Source organism: Condylura cristata, unplaced genomic scaffold (assembly GCF_000260355.1).
Source record: "Condylura cristata isolate star-nosed mole 26May11 unplaced genomic scaffold, ConCri1.0 scaffold00016, whole genome shotgun sequence".
NCBI classification, from domain to species: Eukaryota; Metazoa; Chordata; class Mammalia; order Eulipotyphla; family Talpidae; genus Condylura; species Condylura cristata.
This window is the reverse complement of record NW_004567117.1, coordinates 26,322,864-26,336,663: the sequence shown is the minus strand read 5'-3', so window position 1 is coordinate 26,336,663 and position 13,800 is coordinate 26,322,864. Positions and strand designations below refer to the sequence as shown.

The following is a 13,800-nucleotide window of genomic DNA, read 5'->3' as shown; positions in this document are numbered from 1 at the left end:
AAAAAAAAACAAAACCCGGAGGTACTAAGGGTGATAAAGGAAACTTTGTTTGAATGCTATATATTGCTTATAAAGACAAAAATTTCTTTAAGAAGAATACATTGATAAATTGTATGTATCTTTAAAATAGTTGATACTATACCTGAATGCTTCCCTCTGTATCAAGAACTTCAGCAACAGGAACTGACTGGATGAACTGCATGAAGCCTACATAGAAATATACACATTAAAGTATACACAATTATTGTTAACTAATTAAAGGTTCTGCTAAGAATAACTATTTGTAAATGTATACACTACAAACTGGAAAAATTCAAAGAAATGTGTAAATACTATACTAGATTTATAATGGCGCTTATATCAGAGGAACTACAAGGAGTAAATTTGGCATATTAAATTATGGTAATTCAAAGTTTTTCTAGGCCAGGATATATTTACTATACACAAGGAACATAGTAATAGGTTAAGCTTCTTAAATCTGGTTATAAAAAGTTTCTTCTTTCTGTTGTTTTATGACAGGAATCTTAAAATCACTTTAAGAAACCTAGAATTGTGGAATGTCTGTCACCTAACCCATCCTGAGACACCTAGAAAGGTTTTTAATCTCTGCTTTACTCTTACTGTCTAAAATTAAGCGTGTATCACTCTTCAAATTCTATACACCGACTTCATGATTAATTGGTTACTAACCCTACAATACTCCGTGATAGCAGGGACTCTCTTGTCTAATGCTGTATCCCAAGAGCCTGGTATAGTCTGACACAGAGTAGCCATTCAATAGAGACTTGCTGAATCCATAAATGAATGAATGAATGAACAAATAACTGCTAACATAAGTTGTTTTAGTACAGCAGAAATGGAAAGCAGACATTTCTTTTAATATAGCCCATGAGATCAGATTCAAATGCAATGTTTTATTTCAATATATTGACCTCATTAAGGAAAAACTGACAAATGTTTGTTAGTTTATATTTTAGGTTCTCAAATTTATCCTAGGTGTTTTATATCTCAAACTGCTCCTCATTCACCTGGGGTTTGTTTTAGATTTCTTTCATTTACTTTTTCTATTTCCTTTCAAATCTCCAACAGTCATGGTTTTTAGTTTTCAATTTTGTGGAATTTCTAGAAGAGAGTACTGTTCTACCAACTACACATAATACATTTCTAGATTTCAGAATAATGCTCACTTGTTCAGTTGGCAGGCAATGATCTTTATAGACAGTACAATTTCATGACAACCTATCCCTTGTGTGCCTAGAAAATCTCTAAGGGTAGAAGGGATGATGACTAAAAATATGAAAAGAAAGGCTGATAAATTGTTAGATAAAGAGTATTAGGCAGTTACACAAAATCTAGTCTAATAAAATCTTTTAATTGGAAATATATGTGAGCCATTAAAAGCCTGAAGTACTTATTATAAAGATATTTGTTATCTGTGATTAGATATTGAAAATAAATTGTGTAAAATACAAGTTTTGTTCATTTTTCATGATTTTTTAAAATAAGGCTTCTGATTTAAAATAACAAGATACTAATCAAGGATACAAAAAGATTTCTAGCCCAGAAGTGAAATAATCCTTGAATGAGTAGTATTGGACTGCCTGTAATTTGTGAAAGTAAGTAATGGCTAGCATAGCTTTCTGAATATCTTGGTGATTAGTAAAACAATCTTCTTTTTCTACATGACAAGAAAACTAACCTTTAGGCACAAACAGGTAAGAAAAATTTATGTGCCTTGTTGTTAAAACATTTTTGGCTTAGTGGACTGAACAGAATACATAAAGTGAAGCTGACTTCAAAGCTACTTGATTCCTACAAAGGTTCTAAATGCCTCAGGGCTTGGATGACCACCTGAACAGGCCAACTCATAATCCTTAAGATCTCCTTCTGGGTACAGACCCTGTACTTACTTCTGTTCTGCTCCATTTCCTTAAGCCCTTAAAGTTATAATCAATAAGAAGGAGAGTAGAAAAAATGATGGAGGAAAGGAAAAGGCAGGCAGAAGGGACAGATAGATGATGAAGGCAGAAGAGAAAAATACAAATATCAAACAAGTAAGCCAACACTTAAAAGAAACTCAAAATACTCTTTAGCTCTAGTGTCAAGTTAGTTCTTAACTAAGTCAACATCATTATGTAAAGGATGAGCTGCCGAAGGAATTATAAGCAATTACTTTGTCTTTGAACGCTTATATTTTACTGTTTCATGGTGAAGTACAGATTGTGTTCTTTGGGATGAGACCGTAAAACCCAAAAGTCAACCTAACATTCTGTCAGGAAACACAATCATTTGGAGACCTGCTGTCTTGTCAGTCCTTTTCTACAGAAAACCCAATAGCTCATTGTGTTAACTCTTTTAATAATTCTAAGATCATGGAGCCAGTACTGCCATGTTAAAAAGACACTTTCTTATCTAAGAAGCCACAAGAGATGTGCAAGCATTCTGCTTATATGGTCTTTAAAAAGAGTGTGAATGAATATTGATGAGAATTCTTGTATCTTGTTATTTTTGTCCCTACCACCATCCTTATATTCTCTTGTCCCTTTCTCCAAACCCCACCTCAAAGACAATAGATATTTATTGTTTATTTATTATGTAGCAAGAAATTTATTATTAAAATATACCAATTTTACTGTGATAAGTACTATGAATAAAAGAGTACTATGAAAAAGAATAGTGTAGTAGACACTAAATTCACATCAGAGAGTAGAGGACACCAGACATTTGAGCCACTCTGAAGTATAATAAAACAGGCAAATGTGGAGCAAAGGATGTTGAAGGAAATGACAGAATATATGGAGATCACATGGCTAAAAGAGCATAGTGTATACTGGAAAATGGAAGTTGGCCATTGTAGCAAAAGCCTAGGAAACAATGAGGAGATGACAAAAGAGAGGTTGACGAGAGGAGGACAGTGTGTCACATCATGCCAAGACTTGTCAGCAATGTGAAGGCTTTTGTGTTTACCTCAAAGAAAATGAAAGCCAGCACAGTCAAAAAACAAATTTGCACTGTTAAAAAGATCACCCAAGAAGAAAATGACAAAAGTAATAAAGCTATCACAAAGATTTCAAAGTGATGAGAGGAAGGAGAAAATCTAAAAGTGTACATTTCTCGAAGATGTCAGAAAGAAGAAGCTCTAAGAGTATCAAGACTATGGAATTTCAAAAGGTATTAGGCAAGCATTCCTAGTGAATCTGCCTCCAAAATTCCAGAGGCTATTTAATCTCAAAAAACAAACAAACAAAAACATATATTGTGAATACACATGTATATACACACAAACACATAATTGCTAAAGTAATATCATTAACTGAAAGCTTTTATAAACAGAGCATAGTAAAAGCTTCTTTGGTGCAGAGTAACTATTAAGTGGTGACTCTTGACTTAAAGGGATGTTAGGTAGGCAGGTAATCCAGTTGGTCCTCAGTGCTATAAATGAGTTCAAGTTTAAAGATTTTTAAAAGTATTTAATTAAAAAAGAGAAAGCATACACATTAGACACTAGAAAAAATGATCATGACATAAAGTAAACTTACCATGCTTTGTACTAGTGGCTAATACTTTATAAGGTGTCAATTTCAAATCCAGATTTTCTTTCCGCAGCAGCTTTTGATTAAAAAAAAATTAATATATTAATCAAATGGGCAGATTATGAAAGTTTTGTAGGCAAGTATTATAGTTTAATATAAAAGAGATATAAAAAGGAAACAAATTTATGATTTAATTACATTGGTTAATTTATCATTAAAATTAATTTATGAAGCACTGTATAATGATATGCCATATTTTTAATCCTATTGTAAATCATTATCAATAGTTTTCAAGTAACATTAGGGTTCTTCCTACTGATCTATGAGTTCTTACTTTAAAGCTCAGAAGGAGATGAGGACAAATGAGTTACTTCAAAAGCTAGAGATGAGATTAAATTTTATAGGCAATCTAAATAAGTATAAAAATAAGGAAATTACTAAATATAATATGGAGAGAACTGGGAAAAAAGTTTTTATAATAAATGGATAAATGGGGGCCTCTCTGGTGGTGCAGCAGTTAAAGTCTCAGGTCTATCAAGCTATCACCAGCCTCTGCGCCATGAGTTCAATCCCCTGTCAAGAAGCTAACCTACAGGGCACAGCATAATGCCTGCTGCTTTCCTCAACAGTGCATTTCAGTAGATCTGCCTGTTCTTCCCACTCTGTCTCTGGTGAATCCGCTTACCCCCTGCACCTCTGGCCTACACCTCAGTTGTTGTAAGTATAAAAATTTTAAAATAAATCTTTAAAAAAATGGATACAAAAAAAAATTGATATACACTGTTACAATGCATGATCATTACAAATGTCACTCTGTAAAAAACAACTAAACTTGTTTCAAGGTCAAGTAGAGATTGTTCAATTCTCTAGGATTGTACATGAATGTTCACAAATACGACTCTGTCCATATAGAAGTTTTCTAAAATGAGAAAATGTTCCCTATCCATATAAAATAAGTTTACCTTATCCATAAGTGAAATGATTTGAAGAATAAGTTGATCTTGGCGTAAATCATCCCCGTGCTTAAATATAACTGGATATTTGCCTCCATCTTCTGTCTTAAAGAATAACTGTGCAGGCATAAGAGCACTCTGAAAATAAAAATATTGTTTTCAAATCTGGATGTAAATTAATTTGTTAGATTTAATTTAATATATATAGAAGAAAGTTGACATGGAAGGTAAATAAACAGGTAAGGATGTAAAAAAAAAAAATGATGATTCTGCATCAAGTTGCAAAGTTGCATTAGGATACCTTGGGGAGAACAATGACTAGGTAATACAAGATACATGGCAGCAAGAGCCCAAGCTCTGAAGTTAGTCATAAATGTGAATCCAGGTTCTGACAGAAGTGAGGTAGCTCATCTTATGTCTGTTTTTTACCCTATTTTCTCTCATCTGTAAAATAAAGCTAGCATCTACTCTCTAGAGTTCCAAAAGGTATCAGAAACCATGCAAGTCTGGCCTCACTGGAGATACAAGGGGCTAAGTTTCAGCACTATGAAGCTATCTGTAGCTACTGGAACACAATCCCCAGTCAGGGAGCTGACCCACATGGTGCAGCAGACTTCTGTCCCACCTGCTGCTCCCCTCAGCAGTGTATGTCAGTGGGTCTGCCTGTTCTGCTCCCCACTGTCTCTGGTAAATCCTCTTACCTCTGCCCCTGCCCTCTAGCCTATACCCCAACTCTTGTATGTATAAATAAATAAAATAAATCTTAAAAAAAAAAAAAGGAACCATAAAAGTCAAGAATTTGCCACTATGCCTGATGCAGCACATTCTAAATAGGTTCACCATCGGTTTAATATTACAGACATACTGAATTTAAGTGATATGAAATAGTACAAAATGTACCAGATAAAAAGTCAAGAGCACTTGTTATAATGGCAGATATTCACCTATTTATAGTTGAACTGCTTATTTTATAAAATAAAGGGAAATCTGAAGTATCTGTATTTTTTATAAAAACTACATGACATCCCTAGATTTATTCCTTTCATTAAATTAAACTTACATGTCTAAATCAACAAATAATTATATTAAGAAATAAAACTTCACATAGAGAATCATACCAAGACCAGTACTTTGTAGCTAAAAGATCACAAAACTGTTCTGAGAGATGCCCTTTTGGTTTTGATCATTGAGAATTTGTTTCAGATAGAAATTTGAAGAATGTGTAATAATCTACAGATTACTAGACAACAGATTAAGAAATTAGTCTGATAAAGAAAAAGTTCACAGAAACCTTACTTTACATATTCCAGGAGAAATAACAGCCTGAAAAATATCACAAAGAAGGATAAGGAAACATGTAACAAACAGTGAAATACTAACGGAAGAAAAATGGTAGGAGCACAGTTTAATGTAAAGTTATTCCAAGGTTGCTATATGTTTGAAAGTTTCCTTTAAAATATTAGGGGAAAAGCATCAAAACATGCTTCAAAGACCAAAAACACTGTGGTGATTATTTTGCAACATACAGAAATTTTATTATCTGCATGCCTAAAATGTTAAATGTCTATTATATCTCAATAAAAAAATACTTCAAAGAATGTAAGTTTAGAATTTATAATCTCTATGGACTAAAACTCTGAATTTTAAATAAACTTGGAATATACTTTTACCATCCCAGTCAAAAATGCTTACAAATTACCTCAAAGCGCAATTTGGGAGCCAAAAGTTAAGTCACTATGCTAGCCTAGTGTGGTGAAGGCCCTAGAATCATTAATCCTAAACAATTACTCAGAATTTTCTAGAATGCCCATATTTTTATGAGCTGGAGGGGAAAAAAAAGACTAGATATTGGGTTCAAAATGATGTCCCTTGCTAGTTTATTAATGTACTTTCGTACATAAGACACAATCATAGTATTGTGTAATTAAAGAGAAAATGGGTCCAGATTATACCTAACAATTTGTAGCGGATACACATTCTTACATTCCACTCTTACAATTTCTGCTCTTAGATAGTCTTTACCTTCCTGATTAAAAAAAGGTGAAACTACCATTTTGATTTACTATTCCTGGTTAGTCTTTCAGCAACAAGAATATTTGAAGCTGGTCTAGTTTGGAAATTTGAAGCAAATGGAACAGCACTTATTACACATACGCTGCCTTGTAAGTAGCTTTCTGCATTTATAATTGAGTAATTATAAGCGTGAACTAAGAAATATTTGTGTTTTATCTCCTATAATAGTATTTTTTTGAATTGTAGGTTATATTCCATTATTGAGTTTTTAAAACCAATGAAACAGGTTACAAGCAACATTTTAAAATTAAAGCATTTAGTTTTTCAGAGAACAGAAGTGACCTGAGACCACAATGTGCAGTAAGAGTGAGCATTGTTGTATGCTTTTGTTGTGTAGGCTGGGCTGTCTTTAACCATACCATTTAAATAACTATTTCTTACCGTAATCTCTTTAATACCCTTAAGCTGTTGTTATAGCACCCTTACCTGGATGCAGTGTAACAACCCCATGCAACTCAACCCTTTTTATACTAGAATCACCAAACCTAAAATACCATGTCTCACAGAGAACTTTCATTATAATACCAAGTGGATAACGATGAACCACAGATAATAATGAATAATGTTAAAAAGGTTAGTGGGAATTCATATTTAACCATGTGAACTTTGAACTAAATATATGATACAAATTTTGCAATGTGACTTTTTTAAGAAACTTTTTTTTTAAAGATTTATTTGTACATACAGAACTGGGGTATAGGCCAGAGGCTCAGGGGCGGTGAGAGGCCTCACCAGAGACAGAGTGGGAAGCAGAACAGGCAGATCGACGAAGTACACTGCTGAGGGGAGCAGTGGGCGGTCAGGAGAGGTCTGCCACGACATGTGGTCACCTCCGGGGCAGGTGGGAATCGAACTCATGCAGAAGTGGCTTTAGCTTCTTAGTGCTGTGCTTTAGCCCACTGCGACACCAGGGAGGCCTTAAGAAACTTTTTTAAAAAAAGATTTATGCATACAGAGTTGGGGTGCAGGGGAAGTGGAAGGATTCACCAGAGACAGAGTGGGGAGCAGAACAGACAAATTGACAAAGTACACTGCTGAGGAGCATAAATGTGAGACAGGAGAGGTCTGCTGCACCATGTGGGTCACCTCCAGAGCCGGGGAGCTAACTCACACTGGAGCGGCTGTGGCTAGGTTGCAGCACTGCATCCTAACCCACTGTGATACCACGGAGGGCCCTGTCACTTTTTTTTTAAAAAAGCTAACAATAAAAAGAAGGTGTGGCTTTCTTTTTTAAACAGATAATTCAATGGGGCCTCCCTGGAAGTGCAAGGGGTTAAAGCCCAGCGTTATGAAGATATCCACAGCTACTGTAGCATGAATTTGATTGCCAGCCAGGGAAATGACCCACATGGCACAGCAGACCTCTCCTTTCTCACCTGCTACTCCCCTCAGCAGTGTATTTCAGTGGATCCAGCTGTTCTGCTTCCTTCTCTGCCTCTGGTGAAGCCTTACCCTCCACACCTCTGGCCTATACTCCAGTTCTTGTATACATAAATAAATCTTTTAAAAAAAAACCAATAATTCAATAAATTAAAGTTTATAAAACAAATCTTAGATCTAAAAATATTTTATACATTTCATATAACTATGCATAGGAGTAACACAGATCTTTAATCAAAACAAACTGATAAATAAATGGCTCCTTTTTAGCTAGCACTTATTAAGTCAAAAGAAATTGTGTATATCACCTACAGTATAATAATTTTTGAAGGCAGTGTCTCTGTCTTAGCTTTAAAGAATTAGGTTCCAATCACATACCTTAAACAGTGTGGCTGTTTCTGGAATTATACCTCTAATTTTCACCTGGGGTTCTAAAGGCAATGGGATAAGCTCCACATCTGCAAGATTCATCTTTTCATTGTCTCCAAGCAATGCCTGTAGCCTCTCATTCTAGAACAAATCAGAAAGGATTAATTAGGTTAAATTAGAAAATTTGTTTATAAAACAAAATAGTAAAGACAGAAAGGCCTAACTTATTTAAGGTATTTGCAAAGCGTACAAAATAGTATTAAAGATGGTGTATATGTGAAACTCAAGCTGGTATAGTCACCTTGTCAATAACTGTAGCGTGTTTTTTAAAGGAGTAATTCATTGACTGAAAAACTGCACTTTCACAAAAATGTTAGAGAATACCAACAGCTTTCTTTTCCAACAGCTGAAAATCAGGAATATAGTAAAGATGGACTTAATTGAAGGTGCAAAATTAACATAAGATGATAGAACCAGGAATATACTTAAGTATATCTCACTGCCTTTTTCAAAGGACTTGTGAAATCACAAAGAGAAAATAATTTCATTTGAGTTTTAATTTTTTATAACCAAATATTAAGCAGGAATTTTGTTATGATCTCCTACATGTTTTGGGCTTAAAAAGTAAGTTCAATTTACTTGAAGGAATGTTACATTTTACAGATCATTGACTGTCTCATATCACACTTATCCCAGTATCTCATCATAGTTCACAAGCATAGTGTCCTGAGTTAAGATTTCAGAAAGTGAGTAATCTGAACCATGGTAAAACAGCTTTTTCAGCTAGCAGTATCTGTACTATTTACATAAAACCCTTCTAATCAATTTCAAAGGAAATATCTATTTCTTTTGAAAGCTGTGAGAGTAGTTCAGGGTGAATACTTGTCATGTGTTCACCATGTATTTGCCAATCCCAGGAACATAAAACACTTCAACTGTAATATTATTAAAAAGCTGGATGTTATCAGAAGGGAGAACTCTGTTGCAAGACTCAACAAGACTAAATTATTTCCTTACAGCAGTACTCCAAATCTTCCTCTGAATGATGAACAGTACAAGAAATTGTTATGAATGTCTATATATCTCTTATAAAAAAATCTACCAGCTATATGACCAGATATACCAATATGAAGTCATGTTAAGTAATTTAAATTTCAAGTTTTGCTGAAATAACCAATTTCTAACTGATGTGCTAATAAATAATAATCAAAAAGCAGATTAAAAGATGCAACGGGGCCCTCCCTGGTGGTGCAGCAGGTTAAAGCACAGCACTGAGAAGCTAAAGCCACTTCCACATGAGTTGGATTCCCGCCTGCCCTGGAGGTGACCACATGGCGTGGCAGACCTCTCCTGACCCGCCCACTGCTCCCCTCAGCAGTGTACTTCGTAGATCTGCCTGTTCTGCTCCCCACTCTGTCTCTGGTGAAGCCTCTCACCGCCCCTGAGCCTCTGGCCTATACCCCAGTTCTGTATGTACAAATAAATCTTAAAAAAAAAAAAAAAAGTGAACCAGCCACTTCTCATCACTTCCACTGCCACAAGCCGTGGTCCAAAGGCTTGGACCATCGTTTTTCATCTCAACTATTCAACTTCTGACTCTTAAAGAGTTTCTTATCAAAAACAACTAGAATACTACAGATCATGTCATTCTTCTGTCCAAAACCTCAAATAGTTTTCCTTCTTACTTGATGTTTAAGCTATCATCCTTCTAATGGTTTAAAGAAAATACTCCATGTTTCTTAGTATCTATTCTCATCTTCTACCACTCTCTCTCTACACATTCCCTTTGCTCCTAACACATTGGCTGCTTTTTATTTCACAAACATGCCACATACATTCCCACTTCAGGGCCTTGAACTTGCTCTTCATGGTCTGTATAATAGTATTTTTAGTATCTACACAGGTTGTACCCCAGTTGCTTAAGGCCGTTATTCAAATCATCAGCTTCTCAGAAAGGTCACTCTCATTACTCTATTGAGAACTGAAACACTATTTGATAACTTAAATCTAGCATTTCCTACCCACCTTTACTCCTATACTTTTCTCCAGGAAGGAGTCAATTCTACCGAGCATACTTTCTATTCTTTTGTCTTATTTATTTTATCCTCCAATAATAATGTTAGGTGAGTAAGGGCACAGATATTTATATTCATTGTTATAGCTTCAAAAGCTAGAAAAATGCAATGCATTTTTGTAGAATAAGTGAATATTATCAGCTAAAGAATACCAAAGTAAAAAAGCTGCTTAATATTCAAAATGAAAGTTTTAACTTAAAAAAAAAAAATCAACAGTAATTCACCGTTACTAAAACTCTATAGAGTCAGAAACCTCTGCAACAGGATTATTTTTAAGTTACATTATCTACACTGAAAAGATGGCAATGCAATGTTATACCTTGTTGTACCCATGGGACACTATCCCTGGATTACCTTGCCACTTAGCTTGTGCTGCTGCACTCACCATGGCAAAACAAAACTTTATTTTTGGGGTCTCCAAGTTATGTCTAAATAGGCAGACATCCTCCAGAATACTAAAACTGAGGTATAGTCAGAAGTTCATGTATATAATGAGGAGAGGAGCAAGTCATACAAAACTAAGTTGTTTTAAATACTGTTCCACACTGACAGTCACAGGAAGACACTCCCTCTGCTGGTGGGATTTGTTATTACACTGCTTCTGACAGGACTCTCAGGGAGAGGGAGAGAGGAAGGAATAGCAGCAGGGATTTAGTTATACAATTCTTATCAACAATAAAGAAAACAGCAACTCGGTACAAATAATGTGTTTCTCTTCAGCTTACTTCCTACCCCCTAACCTTGTGAATATTACTCCATGCAGATCTCTTTGCTAGCATTTCTGTTTAGAGCTGACCCTCTGTCGCTGAGCTCTGAGCTCTTAAATTAACCTTTTTCTTCTCTCCATTTCCTTCTTTCCTCTCACAAACCTTGAAGGCAATAAATGTGCTGTCTTTATATTCAAAGGACACTAAGAATGACCTTCCTATCACAGGATTAGTAAGGAAAAGATATCAAGGGATTCCCTCATATCATTTAGGTTATTGCTCAAGAAACACACCACGAAGAAACACATACACCTGTATTATCATCAAGTAGAAGCCTATCACTGAGAGAAAAAAAAAATCAATGTGTAGTCAAAAAAGATAACAAAACAGTTACTTTGATTGTGAGTTCACATTTGTATCTGTTTTCAAGTTAGTCTTGTTACTAACACCTATCTCAGTAACCTGGGACAAATTACTCTGGACCACCACCTTCTCAGAAGAACTCTAGATTAAGAGATCTTCAGAGTTCCTTCCCAGGTCAAATCAATCATGTTCTAAGATACTAAAATTCTGTAATGTGAGCTAGTAAAGTGCTGCTGATAAAGATATTTGCTCAAAATGCCTGGATACAAATCCCATCTCCAAAAATTACTTGCTAAGACACTGGATAAATTACTTAATCTCTCCAACTCTAATTTTCCTCATAATTAGGATAATAGCAGTACTTAAAGTATAAGGATGTTGTGAGAATTAAATTAAAAAATGCATACGCACTCATAAGAGACTTCTACACATAATGAGTACTTGTAAATGTTCCTATTTTCTAATTACATAAGAATGTCACAAAATACAGCACCCAAAGAGACAGAACCAAAACCCAGTGTTTAATAATACCAAGACACATCATTAGGCATAAAGAAAAAACAGAACCCACAGGTTTACCTTTTTCTTGCGATTTCCACTTTCACGCTGCACTGCCTTCATTAGATGGACCAGTCGGTCCACAAATGTCTGCTGTGCAGCCAGCAGAGATCGCATGACTCTGACAGACTTATCACCCTGAAAGGAATCAAAGGAAAGGAAATTAGTTTTGTACAGCATAGTAATCAGGGTTTCACTAATAGCATGGGTAATCCTTATTTATTCTTCCAATAGTTGCAAACTTCATCATTAAGTAGAACTGGAAAAGTTTAATTATCTTGATTCACAGATAATGAGAAGTGTGGTGCTATCTTACTTAAACACCACCAACTCTTCCACAGTTGAAAATTATCTTAGTCTGCAGCAAACATTAGTATATCAAAATGGGTCTCTTCTCACATTAAAATAATGTGACAAGATAGAATTTATTCACCCAAAGTGTATAAATTCATTGATTCAGTAACTGTGTGGAGCCCAAGATGTTTTCAGAAATGTGCAGAAACAATTTTTTCCCTTCAAAGAAAGGAAAAAAATGTTTTTTAAAAAAAGGTCAAGTACTGAAATAGCAATATAGTACACAATTGCTAGCAAGATATGTCATAAACCCCAGTTCAAAAAATATTGTAAATCTAATTTCTTATTTATTCTTTTCAAATATATTGATAAGAGTAACTGGGAAGAAGGGTCCTTGATTAAAAAAAAAAAAGCAGAGAGGAAAATAAAAAAGTAAATCTTTTTTATTCACAGAATTGGCATAAAGAGTCAAACAATAAATACTTATGTCATAGTGACTATCCACTTTCTATTCTAACTACTAACTGCTATTATAATGCACAAACAGACATAAACAATATGAAAACAAGCATTAATGTTCCAATAAAATTTTACACACAAACACTGACACTTAAATTGTAGTAATTTTCATGTATTACATAGTTGTCTTTTGATTTTTCCCTACCATTTAAAATATATGTATTTTAGCTCATGACACATACCAACACAGGCAACAGGCTGGACCTAGCCCATGCATTGTTTTCACCAAGCGGCACATTAAATGGTTACCTTCAACAATGCTTGGCTGAAGCGTCTCATTACATTCAAGTACATCTCGTGGGTCTTTGGATCTCTCTGTTGAGTATCTTGATCTTCACATTCAACTATCACATACCTTAAAATATATTAAGTCATTCATACAAGTGAAATGAAACTCCATTTTGTAAATATACCTTTCCATTAAAATAAGATTAATTCACATTTGAAAAATAATCAAATGAGAGCAATGAAACAGCATCACTCCTTTATAACCATCTATAAAAGGGAAAATTATCTAATTTAGTGTTCCTGAATAATTTGATGTGGGACAAGACATAATAAACACACCTGAGCTCATACCTTGATACACACATTCACAGATGCATAAAACTGAAAATATGTTTCAGAAAGCAATTTTCTATGAACAATGTTAAGAGTTAATTTCAACAGATCACAATGTGTAGTAGCTTGGTTAGTTCAGGACGTTACCTATATCAAACAGATAGTGGCTCTAAGCTATAAAATTGACAACACAGACCTATATAATCTAGCCTTTAAAGTTCTTGACTGTCACCATCATCTCACTGTATTTTCTTTTTCCTGTTGATATAACAAACTCTTTTACAAATGAGTAATACAGACAATATATAGGCAGCACGAATGCTCTATTCAGGTTTCTGTGATCACTAAGTAAAAAGAAAAAAGGACTACAACTATCTCCTGTCATTAAGGGTCTGTGTTAATATTCATAATAAAG

At 34.6% G+C, this 13,800-nt stretch overlaps 1 protein-coding gene across 2 annotated transcripts in view; it reads right to left on the bottom strand.

Moving 5' to 3' along the window:
* The window catches only part of PIK3C3 (phosphatidylinositol 3-kinase, catalytic subunit type 3), a 113,473-nt gene that overhangs the window by 43,297 nt on the left and 56,376 nt on the right, over positions 1-13,800 (bottom strand). For both annotated transcript variants that reach the window (XM_004683867.2, XM_004683868.2), the window contains 6 exons: positions 13,074-13,179; positions 12,033-12,149; positions 8,318-8,449; positions 4,496-4,624; positions 3,540-3,609; positions 143-207 (listed from right to left, as the gene is read on the bottom strand). In XM_004683867.2, the coding sequence (XP_004683924.1) occupies positions 143-207; positions 3,540-3,609; positions 4,496-4,624; positions 8,318-8,449; positions 12,033-12,149; positions 13,074-13,179 (619 nt within the window). The remainder of the gene's footprint in view (positions 1-142; positions 208-3,539; positions 3,610-4,495; positions 4,625-8,317; positions 8,450-12,032; positions 12,150-13,073; positions 13,180-13,800) is intronic.